At 48.0% G+C, this 17,019-nt stretch overlaps 1 protein-coding gene across 3 annotated transcripts in view; it reads right to left on the reverse strand.

Annotated features, from left to right (window-relative positions):
• The window catches only part of EYA2 (EYA transcriptional coactivator and phosphatase 2), a 278,029-nt gene that overhangs the window by 211,549 nt on the left and 49,461 nt on the right, over positions 1-17,019 (reverse strand). The window contains exon 2 of one of the 3 annotated variants that reach the window (XM_047770952.1): positions 15,345-15,414. The exons of 1 other annotated variant lie outside the window; for it this stretch is intronic. Coding sequence is in view for 1 of the 2 variants with exons in the window: in XM_047770950.1 (XP_047626906.1) it covers positions 7,583-7,587 (5 nt within the window). In the remaining variant the exon portion in view is untranslated. Of the gene's footprint in view, positions 1-7,582; positions 8,184-15,344; positions 15,415-17,019 lie in introns of those variants that run through there. One more of the 3 variants, XM_047770950.1, reaches the window with a different exon arrangement.

Raw genomic sequence — 17,019 nt, forward strand, 5'->3', positions numbered from 1 at the left:
AAATCCAGCTCTACCACTAGCAGTGGTATGGCATCTTGCTTGGCTTGTCTGCCTCAATTCTCCCACCTGTCGAATGGGGATAAGTGGCACCATTGCCTGGGGCTATTGTGACGATGATGCACAGCTTGTAGAGAAGAGGACACAGAGTAAACCTTTTTCTCCACCCTTCCAAGGAAAGAAACTGAGAGGCCAACAAGCTACATAAATGTCCATCCTCAGGTTCCAGAGCTAATGACAGACAGAGCTGGGCAGGGTGTTCCACTGCATTACACGGTGTCAATGGAATGTTTTTCCACATGTTGAAAATAACTGCAAATATTGAGGAAAAGCACCTTTTGGCCATGATGACGTCTCGTCCTACCTAAAGGGCTTAATGTAATACCAGATCCAAGGCCCCACACGAGGAGGTGGGGTGTCCCGCACACCCCTCCAATCGAACCTCCTGGAAGGTCTGCCCTTCCTGCCCTCCTGCAGGAACACGGCTGCACTGCTCATCTTTACACGTCTGATCGTGATCTCAACACATGCTGCGTGCTTTCTGCTTCACTTTCCAAGGGACTTTGTCTTCCTCACTGCCGAGTCCGTACGGTCTAGCACAGTCAGGGGAATTGGCACTCAACAGTCAGCAGAGAAGTGGTGAATACTGAATAAAGACCCTATGGCCTCAAAGCGGTCTACACAAGAATTGGGCATGTACTGCTTTGCAATTGCTTTTGTATGACTTTTCTTTTGTAAAAAAGAAATAATCATAACAGAAAAAGTTGAACAGAGCAACATGCAATGGAAAAAGACAAGGTACCCATGGTTCTGCTGGTCCGTACCCACCATCCTGCACAGTTTGCGGTACACCATGGCAGAGCTTGTTAGGTGATCCCATATTCCTCCTCGTCGCCTCTTCATTTACAATCAAGGAACCCATGCTTTCTTAGCATGGCATGGAGCCCACTCCACCCCCTCGAATGAATATCCCAGCTTTCCCTGCAGTTAGGTTGTGGTCATGTGACTAAACTACAGTCAGGATGGCAACAGAAGTGATGCAATCAACATGCAGGTCATGTGCTTAAACAAGCGGGGTGGACTTCCCTTTTTCCAGCACTCTTACTTGCTGGACTGCCATCCTCATCCTGGATCACAAGGAAAAAGGGCAGCAATTGAAGAATGGCGTAACAACAGGGAAGGTGGCTGGGATGTTGATGACGTCACAGAGCAGCGTGGATGAGTCAGCCCAGACTTTTATACAGGAAGACAGATGACCTTTTAGGTTATTTCTGCCACTATGATTTCAGTTCTGTGTTCACAGAGCGAAATCTCTGTCTGCCTATATCTATTTATCATCTATCTCCTACCAGATTTTCTTCAATGTATTTGTGTGTGTGTGTGTGTCAACCTTCTATTATGAGTAATTCCAAACATATACAAAAACGCCCAGACTCATCTAATGAATCTCCCTTTGCCCATCACCCAGGTCCAACAACCAAGTCATGGCCAATCCTGTGCCACTTCCAGCCAACCTCCTTGATATTTAAAGGCAAATTCCAGCCAGAACATACTTTCATCTATAAATGAACCTCTTCAGCAGCAATAGCTCCGATTCGACCCCTAGCCTGGGAACCTCCATATGCCACGTGTGCGGCCCCAAAAAAGGACAAAAGACAAAAAATTAAAAAAATAAATGAACCTTTAAAAAACCCCAAATACTACTTTTGAAAACATAGCCACAATACTATTATCCTGCCTAGAAAGTTTCTTAACATTACCAAAAGCAGATGTTAATTTATTTTAACAAAAAAACATGTAAAATAGACACACTACTCTGTATAGGATGGATGGGTGAGAAGGACCTACTGTATAGCTCAGGGTAATCTACTCAATACTGTGTAATAACCTATTCCTGTGTAATAACCTATTCCTGTGTGATAACCTATGGTGGAAAAGAATCTGAAAGGGAATGGGAGGATGTATAAATGATTTACTTCGCTGTACACCTGAAACTAACCCAACTTTTCAAGTCAACTATACTCCAAAAAAAGTATTTAAATAAATAAATAAATAAATAAACAAATAATTATCCCTCCTATAATAAAAACAGGTTAACAATTTACTGTGGGCAATTTTCAACACCAGTATACACAGAGCCACCTAATTCTTTATAATAGCTGCATAGTATTCCACAGAAATGATGTACCGAAGTTTATTTAGTCATTCCCCAACTTATGGACATTCAGTTATTTTCAGGTTTCTGACCATTTTAAAAGGGAAAAGATTTACTGGATCTGAAAAGCAACCAGAATATTTTGGGCCTTTTTTTTTTTGTCTTTTGTCTTTTTAGGGCTGCACTCACAGCGTATGGAGATTCTCAGGCTAGGGGTCTAATTGGAGCTGCAGCTGCCGGCCTACATCACAGCCACAGCAACGCGGGATCCGAGCCGCGTCTGCAACCTACACCACAGCTCATGGCAACGCCAGATCCTTAACCCACTGAGCAAGGCCAGGGATCAAACCTGCAACCTCATGGTTCCCAGTTGGATTCGTTTCTGCTGTGCCACGATGGGAACTCCTTTTGTGGCCATTTTAATCAGTGATGCAATGAACCTCTATCTCAGGACTGATTCCTCAGCCATGGCATTCTTAAGGTTTTGGGCTAGATGATCCTTTGCTGGAGCCGGCCTGTGGATTGTGGGCTATTTTGCAGCATCCCTGGCCCTTGTACCCACTAGATAATAGCAGCACTTCCCTCTTCCAGTTGTAATAACCAAAAATGTATCCAGGCATTGCCAAGTGTCCCTTGGGATCAGAATCCCTCTGGTCAGGGACTACGCCTCTAAATATCTATATACACACTTAAGCAAGGAGAAAGCCCTCATTGCTACCGTGTAGGCCAGTAGAGAAACAGAAACAGAGTTTGCAAAATAGTGGCTACGGGAGTTTCCACTGTGGCTCCGTGGCTTAAGAACTTGACATAAGCGTCCGTAAGGATATGGGTCCAATCCCTGGCCTCACTCAGTGGGTTAAGGATCCAGTGTTGCGACGAGCTGCGGCATAGGCTGCAGATGCAGCCTGGATCTGGTGTTGCGGTAGCTGTGGGGTAGGCCGGCAGCTGCAACTCTGATTTGACCCCTAGCCTGGGCATCTGCATATGTCACAGGTGCGGCCCTAAAAAGAAAAAACAACGTGGTCACTTGAGAAAAATATCAGTTCACACCCACGCTGGATTGGAGTAAACACGTCCACGGTGCTTTATTGTGACTTGTTGTGGAAACTTGAGAACTGATTCTTCACCAAGAACTGTCCTTAGTTGTCTGCAAATTTATCATTTTGGCCAAAGACCCCTTGCGCTGATCTGTTTTTGAACATCGTGCCTCAAATCAGGATCCGATGGAAGAACAAGGGCGTATTTTGTAAAACTGGCTTAGGGTTGGGAACGGCATCTTGATTTATGGTCCAGTTTTCTCACAGTTGTAGGGTCAGGTTTCAGGGACATGTGTGACCTTCTGCATGCCCCTCCCCTCCATGTAATATGAAGTCATGATGCTGTTTGTAGGCAGAAGGGGAAAGGACTTCCACGTTCTACACGGAGCCCACGTCTGAAGCACAGCCCCTCCCTCTGCTGCGATCTGTCCCTGGCGAGGTTTAATATCCAGCCAGAACCTGCTGGGCAAAACTAAACAACCCCTCAAAGGGTGCCCCTTGGAGCTGAAATAGGCCAAGGGGGTGACTACAGCAGGTTTGAGGCTCCTGAGTTGGGATGCCCAAGCTGGTGATGCTTCCCCTGGCAGCCCCACCGAGGAATCCTCAGGATCTGTAATTCCACCGATGGTCAAAGCACAGCTATAGCAAAAACAAAATTAAAACAAACAAACACAGTAAAAAATGAAAAAAAAAGAGGAAAAAACAAACACCAAGGATGGCAAGGAAGAATAGGAGAAATCATAAGGGAGACCTTAAAAAAAAAGTTTTTATAGGTGTTCCCTGGTGGTGCAGTGAATTAAGGATCTGGTGTGGTTGCTGCTGTGGTACAGGATCCCCAGCCCAGCCAAGGATGTGGCCAAAAAAATAGTTGTATAGATATTCACAAGAGTTCAAGCCACTTATTTATTTAATAAATGCTACAGAGCACCTACTACGTGCCAGGTAGTGATTAACTGGGTAGGGGTGGGCGGACAGATGGCACCCTTGACTGCGGATCATAGGATTCATTCTTACTGATAAAATCCAGCCAGCAGTTCCTATTAGCTGAAGACAGACAGGACCGAGGGACATCTGAGCCAAATCTCCACACTGAGAAAGGGCTCATTGTGCACCACGCATCATGTTCGCTGCTTTCCATGTATTGGTTCGTTTAATCCTCAGAATAAATGAGGTTGATAATACTGTCCCTCCTCCCCCTTTACAGAAGAGGAAACTGAGGACCAGACAGATTAAACAGCGTGACAAAGATACAGAGGTACTCGGGGGGCTGGCAGTGAAAGAGCTTTTACAGCAGAGGTTCTTAGTCGGGGGTGACTTCTGTCCCGAAGGGGCCACTTGGCACTGTCTGGAGACATTTTTGGTTGTCACAATGGCAGGAGGCTACTCTTGGGATCTCGTGGGTGGAGGTCAGGGATGCAGTTAAATATCCTTATGAGGCACAGGAAGATAATCAACTGAGGCAAAACTGATAATCAAATGTCCAAATATCCAAAGTGCCAAAGCTGTGACACCTTATTTTAGAAGAATGCTGTTGCCGGTGGGTGGGGCAGGGAGGGGAAATAATTTTTCCAAACTAACTTTTTTTTTGTTTTTTTAGAAAAAAGAGAAGGGCTAGAGAATGAAGGTTAAGAACAGCCCAAACACCTGGGTGTGAATCCTGGCTTACCTGTACAACTGGGATCAGAGAGATACTGAGAGGATGAAGCAAGAGAAAGTGCTTTGAGGAATGCCTGGCACATAGCAAGTGGTAGGTAAATGTTTGCTCATTTCACACGATGCACAGCACAGTAAACTATCCAGACACGGATTATCACAATTCACATCGGGCCATGGTAGTCCGGGGGGTGGGGGGTTAAAAAATGTCAAGGTGAGTACCTGGGCACCTCTCTTGGCCTCTCCTATGGGCAGATGTCACAAGACACAGGTGCAAGCAACACAACTTGAGATCACAGTATCCAGAGCAGGAAGGAAGGAAATGGAACGGGGACTCCCTGCACACGCCTCTTTCATTTTATCTCAGCGGATCATCTCTCATCATCGCTTATATCTCATTGGTCAGAACTGGATCATGGTAAAGGGGCTTAGTCTAAGCATCCTCCATCCCTTTGGCCTGAGTACAGGGCCAACCAAGCAAGACTGGGTGTCTGGTGGCCCAGATGAGGAGCAGCGGCTGCTGGCTGAGCCACTGGCACGGGCTGTCCTGGAGGAATCCAATGCATCGGCCAAGCCAACCTTCCAGATGTGTGAAATAACCAAAAGCTGCAGCTGCCCCTCCAAGGGCTGGCTGCCACTTATTAGGGGAGCCTCATCGCCCACCAGATACATGCTGGCCACTGGGGGTGCCCCTGCCACTCTCCCATCATGTCCCTCACTGCTCTACCCTCCATCAGCCCACCTGCTGTCCCTCAAAAGCAGCAAGCTCCTTGTCACCTTGGGGGTCTATGCACAGCTGTTACCTCTGCCCTGCATGTTTACCCCAACCCCCCCTTTAGGTTTCTGAATACATGTCACCATGTCACTGCCGCCAGGAAGCCCTCCCTGACTACCACCAGCCACCCTTATTGCATTGTTTCCACCGCATCCTGCACTTTTTTTTTGTCTTTTTGTCTTTTTGTTGTTGTTGTTGCTATTTCTTGGGCCACTCCCAGGCTAGGGGTTGAATCGGAGCTGTAGCCACCGGCCTACGCCAGAGCCAAGCAACGCGGGATCCGAGCCGCGTCTGCAACCTACACCACAGCTCACGGCAACGCCAGATCGTTAACCCACTGAGCAAGGGCAGGGACCGAACCCGCAACCTCATGGTTCCTAGTCGGATTCGTTAACCACTGCGCCACGACGGGAACTCCCATCCTGTACTTTTCAGTCATGATATTTATTACTGTTACAATGAGTAATTATCTGAATATTTAGTTGTATGATGTTTAGCTTTTTTTTTAGGTTCTATATAGTAGCCATGAGCCACATGTGGCCTCTGAGCCCTTGAAATATGGCCAGTCCAAATACAACCTAGATCTCAAAGACTTAGTACCCCCCAAACATAAAAAAATGGACTAGTAATTGCAAAAATATGGACTATATATTGAAGTGATACTAGTTTCTGATACATCAGGTAAGATAAAATATAACATTACCATTATTTTCACTTTTCTTTTTTTTTCTTTCAGGGCTGCACCTGCAGCATATGGAAGTTTCTGGGCCAGGGGGTGGAATCAGAGCTGCAGCTGCTGGCCTACACCACAGCCACAGCCACAGCCACGTGGGATCTGGATCTGAGCTGGGTCTGTGACCTACATCACGGCTTGAGTAACGCTGGATCCTTAACCCACTGAGGGAAGCCAGGGATTGAACCTGTGTCCCCACAGAGACAACATCAGATTCTTAAGCCACCGAACCCCAACGGGAACTCCTGTTTCTGGTTTTTTAATGTGCTTATTAGGAAATTTCAAACTACATATATGGCTCATGTTTCTAACTCGCCTTACATTTCTACTGGATGGTACCGCTTGAGATCTAATTCGTTCCACATGGACAGGGACCAGATCTAGGTTGCTTCTAGTCTATCCTGCATGCTTAGAACAGTGTCTGGCACAGCGTATGTGCTGAATAAATATTGGTTGAATGAATGGATGGATGGATGAATGAGTGAATAAGCAACTGAATACAATTTAAGAAACCGTAAGAGGAGTTCCCGTCGTGGCGCAGTGGTTAACGAATCCGACTAGGAACCATGAGGTTGCGGGTTCGGTCCCTGGCCTTGCTCAGTGGGTTAAGGATCCGGTGTTGCCGTGAGCTGTGGTGTAGGTTGCAGACGCGGCTCGGATCCCATGTTGCTGTGGCTCTGGCACAGGCCGGGGGCTACAGCTCTGATTCAACTCCTGGCCTGGGAACCTCCATATGCCGCAGGAGCGGCCCAAGAAATAGCAACAACAACAACAAAAAAAAGAGACAAAAGACAAAAAAAAAAAAAGAAAAGAAACCGTAAGAGCCTGCCTAGTTCTTATCCTGGTTGTCAAGGGCAGTTTGTACACTGCATTTATTTATTTTATTATTTTAATTTAATTTAATTTAATTTTTTTGTCTTTGTCTTCTTAGGGCTGCATCTGCGGCATATGGACATTCCCAGGCTAGGGGTCTTATCAGAGCTGTAGCCGCCAGCCTACATCAGGGCCTCAGCAATGTCAGTTCCAAGCCACGTCTGTGACCTAGACCACAGCTTGTGGCAACACCAGATCCTTAACCCACTGAGCAAGTCCAGGGTTAGAACCTGCAACCTCATGGTTCCTAGTCGGATTCCTTTCCACTGTGCCACGACAGGAACTCCTACACTGCATTTTAAAGTTCTCCAAACATGCACCAGATGCTATATTCATGGAATTACAATTCTTTCACTTACCTCATCCTGGCGAACAGAGGCACTGCTTTCGGCCAGTTCCCCTGCTTCCTTAGCTGACTCCACACCCAAGCAAAGGCCCGAGAGCAATGTCCACAGCAGCCAGAGTCTCCCACAAAAGCCACCAGACTGTGGTGTGGGGAGTCTGTCAGTCTTGGCAGGACAGACACATTCTAGAAAGGGCCATTGGCACTTGTAGGGGACCCTGTGGCGGACAGGAACCAAGGCAGGAGAGGCGGTACCAACCTGACAAAGTCAAAAGGCCACGACCAAGCGTCTGGGAGGCTGAACGAGCCTGGGCCTGAACCAGCCAGGTGGGATCACCTGTCTCTGTGCTATGCCAAGGAAAACAGCTCTCCAGGATGAGACAGGAAGAAGGAGGCAGACCAGGTCAGACTCAGGAGCTCCCAGGCCGTGTGGCCCGGTGGGGGCTGTGAGTCAAGCGCTTTCAGAGGCTGCCCCTTCCCGAGGCCTTGATGGGCCTGAAGCTCTAATTTGGGTCCACTGTTGGATGGGGAGAAGGGATTAAGGGTTTGAGGGACCAGAAGAAAAGTCAATCTTGGTGTCTTGACCCTTTTTAAACTGGGCTTTAGTGCTTGGGAGAGAACTAGCCTCTTAGCCTGACCCCCAGCTATGGCCTTGGCACTTGCATTCCTGTTTGACCTTGAATGGTAAGACTGACAGGTCATACTCAGAAAGTGGCCATCTCTGCAGGCCAGACTCGGCTCTAAATCCTTGACAATGCGGGCCTGCTAATAAGAGCTAACACGGGTCCCCCATGTCAGCAACCCAGAGGGCAAGCGGCAAGGGTGGGATTCGAACCTTGGCTATTGGAGCCGCTGTTCTGTTCATCACTTATGTGGGTTTGAACCCCAGCTCTTCTACGTCCTTTCTGTAGTGCTTTGGGGAGCTGTAATAGCACCCATAACTCCGGTACGGCTACATTCACTAAGCTCCAGCTGGTCACTGCTCAATGAATGTACGAGTCCTATTTCCCCCCCCCCCGCCGCCCCCCAGGGCCACAGCCACAGCATATGGAAGTTCCCAGGCTAGGGACTGAATCGGAGCTGTGGCTGCCGGCCTCTACCACAGCCAGGGCAACACTGGATCCAAGCTGCATCTGCAGCTTATGCCGCAGCTTGTGGCAACGCTGGCTCCTTAACCCACTGAGTGAGGCCAGGGATCAAACCCACATCCACAGAGAGAGACAACATCAGGTCCTTAACCCTCAGAGCCACCATGGGAACTCTGTACTGAGTCTGCTTGACAACCCTCAGCTATCATTCAAACTCAGGCCCTCTGGCTCCCATGGAACCTCTCCTGATGCTGGAGAACATAGACCCTGAAGTTGCACTGCCTGGCTGGAGTCCCAGCTAGGCAACTTGATCATAGCTGTGACCGGCACCTCTCTGGGCCTCAGTCTCTTCATCTGTAAAATGGGAATAATAACAGTACTCACCAATGGGGTTGTTGGGAGGATATTAAATGAGCTAATGCTTGAGCACATTTAGCAAAGCATCTGGCAGAGAGGTAGTGTTCAAAGAAGAGCCCAAGGTCCATCACGCCCGGAACAGCTGGGCCACAGGACAGGTGACAAGTCGGGGTCAGGGCTCCTTAGGGAGGGTGGCGAGGCAGAACCTGAAATCCAACCTTTCAGCCTTGCAGTCCCTCCACTCCCCTGGCACTGCTCATGGCTACGTGCTACCTGCAGGCCTGCCTTGACTGGACACCACTTCGGGGTGCTTCATGATGATCTCATCCTGCAGCGCACCCCACCCCTGGGCCGTCTCCCAGCCCCCACCGCCCACCTCCCCCCGAAGTCCGTTCTCTCTGCTTCTGGACTACGATTTTTAAACATAAATCTGACCTTGTCATGCCCCCATTAAAACCTCTTTAATGGCTCCCCACTGCCCTGGGGCGAAATTCCAAACTTTCACAGGCGCTAAAAACAGTGGCTTTCAAAATCTTTGAGACGCACAGTAAGAAGCACAGTTTACAATGCTGGGCAGTGTACACCTTTATAAAACTGGAAATAAAAGTTTCAAGAAACCACACTGACCTCATGTGCAACACACATGAATCTTTTCTATTTTATTCTCCGCACCCCCTACCCCCACCCCAGGGCCGGCTGTGGCCCACTCAACGGACTTCATGAGCCACTGAGGCATTCAGACCCGCAGTCTGAACCACACTGGCTTCAGAACTCTCACACTCAGGCCCTGGTGGCCCTTCAGACTCATCTCTTCTCCACCCCCACCCCCCTGCCCCCCTGGCAGCCCATGTTCTGGCCATGCTGAACTCCCTGACTCATAGTCCCTCTTGCCACGGGGCCTTTGCACATGCTGTTTCCTCTGCTTGAAGCACTCTTCCTGAGTGTTCATCTGGTTTAGCCAAAGGCCACCTCCTTTGCCTGCTCATCCAATGAATATTGTCTCACCTTTACCTGTGACTTACCTTCAGACCCTCCTGAATTTTAGAACCACCTGGGTATTTCTTTTTTTTAAACCAATGCCTGGTCCCGACTTCAAATCAATTGAATTGGTCAGTCTTGAAGGTGAAGACTGAACATCAGTATTTAAAAAAAGTTCCCTAGTGAGTGTGAAGAGCCCCTGGATCTAGCAAGTCACCCTTTTTTATTTCCCCCAGAGTACCTAAGATGACCTGAAGTAGCAGTAGCGTATGTATTTGCTTATGTGTTTACTTGTCTGGGATTAAATAAACCGAGAGCAAAGGGTCTTAGATGTCTTTACATTCTTCTCTCTTCCCCAGGGGCTGAGGACATGTGTTACTGGCCCAATATTAAACCCAGTCTCCAGGAAACAGGATGGAGATAAGAAGTCAGCTTTTTTTTTTTTTTTTTTTTTTTTTTGCCTTTTAAGGCCGCATCTGTGGCCCATGGACGTTCCCAGGCTAGGGGTCAGAATCAGAGCTGCAGCTGCTGGCCTACGCCACAGCCACAGCAACACTGGATCTTTAACCCACTGAGCGAGGCCAGGGATCAAACCTGCATCCTTATGGCTAGTAGTCGGGTTCATAACCCAGTGAGCCACAAAAGGAACTCTAGGATGTCAGCTTTCTCTGGGCACCTGCACAGCACCTTCCAGGATGCTGGCTGTCTTTCCAGTAGCTCCCCCAGTGCTCATTTGTTTGAACCCACAAAATACACTCCGAAAGCAGCAGGCTAGGCTCTGGTGGTAGGATGGTGATTAGAGAAGGCTCGAGAGTGGGGGTTTTCTCTAAAGGGCCAGAGAGTAAATATTTCAAGCTGTGTGAGTCACACCTGCACCTCTGCTGCAACTGGTCAACTCTGCCATGGTAGTTCAGAAGCAGCTCCATGTCACTGAATGGGCATAGCTCTGTCTCAATTAAACTTTATTTACACAAACAGGCAGTGGGCTGGATTTGGTTTCTGGACATAGTTTGCCCATGCCTACACTCGAGCACAGGGCTTGAGAGCTGGACCCCTGGAGCCCAGTCCTGGGACCTTGGGCAAGTCATTTACCTTCCCTGTGCCTCGGTTCCCTCATTGATGAATGGGAATCATAAAGGGATCTAGTTCATGGGGTGGTTGTGAGGATTAAAAAAATTAACACACATAAAGTGCCCCAGATGGTACCTGACATTCAGTAAACACATCCATAAATCTTAGCTGTCCCTATTATGGCTATCTGGAAGCAGACAGCCCTGAGATCAAATCCCGGCTACTCCTCTTAGTAGGTGTGCCCCTTGCGCAAAGGGGTCCCTCCCAGCCTCCAATGCCTCAGCTGTAAGATGGGATGATAAGAGTGCCCGCCTCCAGGGCTGATGGGATAAAACGACTGTGTGTGTGTGTGTGTGTGTGTGTGTAAACCAAGTACTCTGCCGAGCGCAACAGTATGCGCTCCGGAGCCAAAGTCAATAGTAGTACTTCCCAGAACGATACCAGTAGAAACACTAAACAAATCAGAGCATAACTTGGGCGCAACGCAGCTCTGGCTGTGAGCTCAGGCTGCTGACCTGCTGGAATCTGGTAGGTGTGGCCGAAGGGGCCCTTTCAGAAGTTGCTCTCTTGTAGCCCTTGCCACACAACCCCAGCTTCAGGTTTCAGAGATAAAGACACACATAGGGCAGGCAGTTTCCACATTCCCTCTGCCATCCCCCTGCATCTGGAGCTCCTGCTGACTTCAATGAGATGGGATGCCTGGAGACTTTCATAGGAGACCCCCTCGATGGTGGCAGGGTTCAGGGTTCAGTAAGTGGACAGTGGGGGAGGGAGAGGATAAGAGAGAACTTTCATTCTCCTGTACATTTATATGCCAAAGTGGGGCAGCTGAACGGAGTTGTGCCTACATGTGTCTGCGTGTGTGTGTTGGGGACACAAGTAGCAGAGTGATGCAGGAAGAGAGAGGGGACATTGTTGGGGGGATGCAATGAAGTTCTGCAGAGGGACAGCACCCCCACTCTGACCAACGAACCCACTCTGATCACCACCCAATAGGGGTGGGTGATCTTGGCACCAGGGCCCCTGGGCAATGTCTGAACATTCCTGGTCGTCAGAACTGGGGGAGGAGTGCTCCCGGCATTGAAGGGGTAGCGGCCAGGGAAGCTGCTCAACATCCTACAATGCACAGGACACTTCCCCATAGCAACGAATCCCCTGGCTCAAAATCACAATAATGCCAAAGTCAAGAAGCTCTGAATCAAGGGGAATACTGTACAATGATGGACACAATGCAATGAGAAAGGTCTCTGTGACTGTAACACAGATCCATTTTTCACGAATTTATTCATTTGACACTTCTTTCCTGAGCAGATGCTATGCGTCGGTTGTCAAGGAATAAATGAGTCCCTCATGGGGAATGTGACCTTTTATGTCTATCATGCTACCACCTTCACATCAGCCATCAGTGGAAAACTGTATATGTTCATGGTTTTCTCCTAATTATAGAAAACATGGGCTCGGATTCATCAAATATCATGAAGTTTTATTGCAACCAGGCATGTTTTGTCTCTCTGCCTAACTTCCATCTTCTAACTCATGATTGGAGGTTGGCTAGAAACACAGCTGGCTTGGTTGGGCGCTTGGATTTTTCTCTTCTGGGAGCAGGAAATCCCTGGGGAGAAGGTTGGGCAGAGGGACAATTTCAGAAAACCTACCTAGGCAGCATCGTGACAAGTGGCGTGGAGGGAGATGCAGATGTGGGCAGGGGAATTCTTCTGAAGGCTAAAGTCCAGTCCAGGCAAAACATGCCAATGCATCAGCTAAAGGTGTGATGGTGAGAATACTCTGCAAAGTCATTTTTGAGCTCTTCTTAGTGAAGGGTGCAACTGGATAAAAGAGGGAAGAGGTTGGGAGGCGGCCAGCAAGGATTAGCATGAGCCATGGGTGGATGGCAGAGTTCAAGGCCAACAGGAGGCAATTTTGTAGGAGAGAGCAGGACATTTGGTTTGGGACATGCTGCAAGCTAAGATGCTTATGTATTTTATTTTATTCCCAAGAGATCCTCAGGAAACTTCTCAGTGTATTACTTCGTCTTCATTTAGGTCCTGAGAGCATTACAATATCAGAACAGTACAAAAACACAGGTACCCAGTCACCAAGGAAGCATCTGTTGAGTGCTTCCTCCATACTGGGCTGGGTTGTAACTGCTTTACCTTCATTAAGCCATTTAATTCTTAAGGCAGAGATGCTTATGTGGTCACCAAAATCCAGATTTTCTTCCTTCTCAGTACAGATCTAGACTACTTCCCAGTCTCCCTCGTGGTTAAACGCAGCCAGTGACTGAGTTCTGCCAATGGACCATAAGCAGAAGTTGTGTGCAAGGTATAGGCTTGGCCTGTAGACTTTAACATTTGATCATTCCCTCTCTTTTCTTATCCACCTGCTGAGTGGACTAGCCTCTGAGGCACTAGAGGAGGCAGAGCTACACAGTGGAAGGAGCCTGGGTCCCTGGTGGACCACACGAAGGACCCCAGTCTACCAGGAACACTGTTATTGGTCTTTACACAAGTGAGAAATCAGCTGTCATTGTGTTAAACCCTTAGACTATAGGATTTATTTGTTACAGCAGCCAGCATGACCTTAACCAATAGTCTATGTACATAATGGAATTTTACACAGCCACTGAAAGTAATAAGTAAGGAGCTCCCACTGTGGCTCTGTGATAATGAACCTGACTAGCAACCATGAGGATGCGGGTTCCATCCCTGGCCTCGCTCAGTGGGTTAAGGATATGGCGTTGCTGTGAGCTGTGGTATAGGGTGCAGATGCAGTCTGGATCTGGTGTTGCTGTGGCTGTGGTGTAGGCCACGAGTTGTAACTCTGATTCAACCCCTAGCCTGGGAACTTCCACATGACTCAGGTGTGGCCCTAAGAGGAGAAAAAGAAAGAAAGACAGCAAAAAAAGAAAGAGTGACACCAGTTGTCTTGGAGGCAATTCTGTGAATATCATTGAGCAAAAAACAAAAACAAAAAAGGTTGCTAAGCATGTATTATATACCATTTTAACAAACAATCAGTGACTCCTCCTGCCTCTTCTCAGCTGTCAAAAAATAAACCAAGTAAACCCAAAACTAAATGTGTTTAGGAACACAAAATTATGGAGAAAAATGTGGAAGACTACAAGGTCAGGGACCGACAGGTCTGAAGGCCAAATCTGGTCTACTACCTGATGTGTAAATAAAGTTTTATTGAAACAGAGCCATGCTTCTTGGTTTACATATTTCTATGGCCGCTTTCATGCTATGACAACAGAGTTGAGTCGCTACAATGGAGACTCTGTGGCCTGCAAAGCCATAAATATTTACCATATGGCTCTTTCCAGAAAATGTTTGCTGATCCTTGTACCAGGGAGCCAACACGGGAAAAATAAAGATGAGGCTACACGTTCCGATGAACCTACTGATGGTGTCTGATATGGAAATGTGTCTGCCATGTAAAAGTGGAAGGTAGGACGTTGCAGGGAGCAACGTCTGATGCCATTTTTGTAAAAAGAAAACGATTTTTTGACTTTGTAGGATGGTTTGTGTATATGTTACAGCACATCTGCACAGTACACACTCAACAATCACCAGTGGTCCCATTGACGAGGAAACTGGAGGACTGCTGACCTTCTCCTTTACATATTTCAGCATCACCTCAATGTTTTATAATAAGCCTATTAATGCCTTTTAATTAAAGCAGTATGGGGCGGCGGTGGTGGGGGGAAGTCACAAGAAACTTGAACCCAAAAGAGGGGAGAGGTTGCTGGTGAAGCGGAATTTGTGGAGGGCAGTTCTTACCCTCTGCAGACACTTTGCTCTGGGGTCTGGCTGACACACAGTAGGTGCTCAGTAAACGTATGCTGCCTGCACGGGCAAGTGCGGGAGAAAATCAGATGGCAAAAGAACAAAGAGAAGAGAAAAGCCCGCCTCCCTCTGCTCACCCAGCAGCACCTGGAAAGCAACCCAGGCTGAGAAAACGCCCCAGGACGAGCCGACGTTCTGCTCTGACCTTTAGAATAACCAAAGGTACTGCTGTTGCCTCTTCCCCACCCCCAAGTCAGAGCAAACAACCAACCAAAAAGCCTAGAATAAATCCTCTCCCAAAAATGTTTGGCGGGCAGTCTGGCTCCCTCTCGGCATCACGCACACCTCGTGGTCCCGAGTGTCCTCAGGGCCCATCTCAGGGGTGACAGGAACACAGAGCTATGCTCAAGGCTGAGCAGGAGACCTTGAGGAGGACGAGGTGGCTCTGGGCATTTCCTGGTGTTTGAGGGACAACACACAGAGTTCTTTGGTCACTCACCCGCTGGAGGAAGGAGCATCTGCTTATGTTATTGCTGTTTTAACACGGGTCACTCATCAGCATGGGATTTCTGGAAAGAGGCAGCATAAAAATCACATCAATATGCTGCCTCAAAGGGGGGCTGGCTTCCTGGAGCCTGTTTGCTACGCAGATCTTTTGTCCATAAACCACAAGTCAGAATGAGTTGAAATTTAGAGAGAAACACAGCTGTGTGGGCTGTGAGATTGCTCCTTTACCGTAAGCTCCTGAATTGACTGATTTTGTTTTTCTTGATTGTTCGCCTTCCTTCCTCTCTCCCTCTATATCGCCCTCCCTCCCTCTCTCTCTCTCCTTCCTTCCACAAATATTTATTGAACTCTGACTATATGTCAAGATTGTTCTAGGTTCTGGGGGGTGGAACAGTAAACAAACCAGAGTCCGAGCCCTCCTGGAGTTGACATTCTAGTGGGGGACACAGACAGTGAACCGGGGTAGGAGGGACACACAACTATTCTAGACAGGGTGACCAGGGAAGGCCTCTTAGAGGAGGTGACATTCGAACAGACAGAGGAGGCGGGGATGAGCAACCAGGCAGTGCAGCATATGCAAAGGCCCTGAGGTAGAAATGAGCCAGGTGTGTCTGAAAAACAGAAAGAATAATGGAGCAGGTGGAATGTGGGGAGTGCGTGTAAGAGGGAGAGGAGAACACATCCAGGAAGCAGCCAGGGGCCAGATCATGCAGGGCGTTGCAGGCCTTGGTAAAGCTGAGTCTCCTGAGACTTCTCTGGCAGGATGTGAATAAGAGAGGCGTGATCATTCCTAATGGGCACTTCTTTGTTCCAACTTATTTACAAAATCGCTGCTTATTTATGAAAGGAAAGGTGGAAGGCATTGAAAAGAAGAAAGAAGGAAAAATGCCGCCTGTGATCTGAGCATCTACACCCATGGGGTTCTCAACCAGGGTGATTTCACCCCCCATGGGAGACTGGGCAATGACTGGAGACATTCTTGGTTACAATGGGGACGTCATGGTGGTGGCTGCTACTAGCACCTAGTGGATAGAGGCTGGGGATGCTGCTAACATCCTACAGTGCTTGGGACAGTCCCCTCTACAAAGGATCAAGTGCCAATATGGCCAAGGTTGAAAAGTCCAGTTCCAGGCAAAGGTTTTGCAACATTTCCCCTGCCCTCAACTTCACTACCTCTTACACACTTTTTTTTTTTTTTTTGGCCGTGCCATCTGGAAATTCCTGGGCCAGAGGTCAAACCGCAGCAGAGACCCAAGTCGTTGCGGGGACAACACCAAGTCCTTTAACCACTAGGCCACCAAGGATCTCCATGTATACATTTATTTATTTATTTTTTATTGTTATTTCCCCAACTCATTTTTTTACCCCCACTGTACAGCATGGGAACTCAGTTACACATACATGTATACATACTTTTTTTCCCCTGTTACCAAGCTCTGTCGTAAGTATCTAGACATAGTTCTCAGTGCTACAGCAGGATCTCATTGTTAATCCATTCCAAAAGCAATAGTTTGCATCTGCAAGTTCCCAATCCCTCCCACTCCCTCCCCCCTCCTTGCCCCTCCCCCTGGGCAACCGCAAGTCTGTTCTCCAAGTCCATGATTTTCTTTTCTGTGGAAAGGTTCATTTATGCTGTATATTAGATACCAGATATGAGTGATATCATA

Source organism: Phacochoerus africanus, chromosome 3 (genome assembly GCF_016906955.1).
Source record: "Phacochoerus africanus isolate WHEZ1 chromosome 3, ROS_Pafr_v1, whole genome shotgun sequence".
Classification (NCBI taxonomy): domain Eukaryota; kingdom Metazoa; phylum Chordata; class Mammalia; order Artiodactyla; family Suidae; genus Phacochoerus; species Phacochoerus africanus.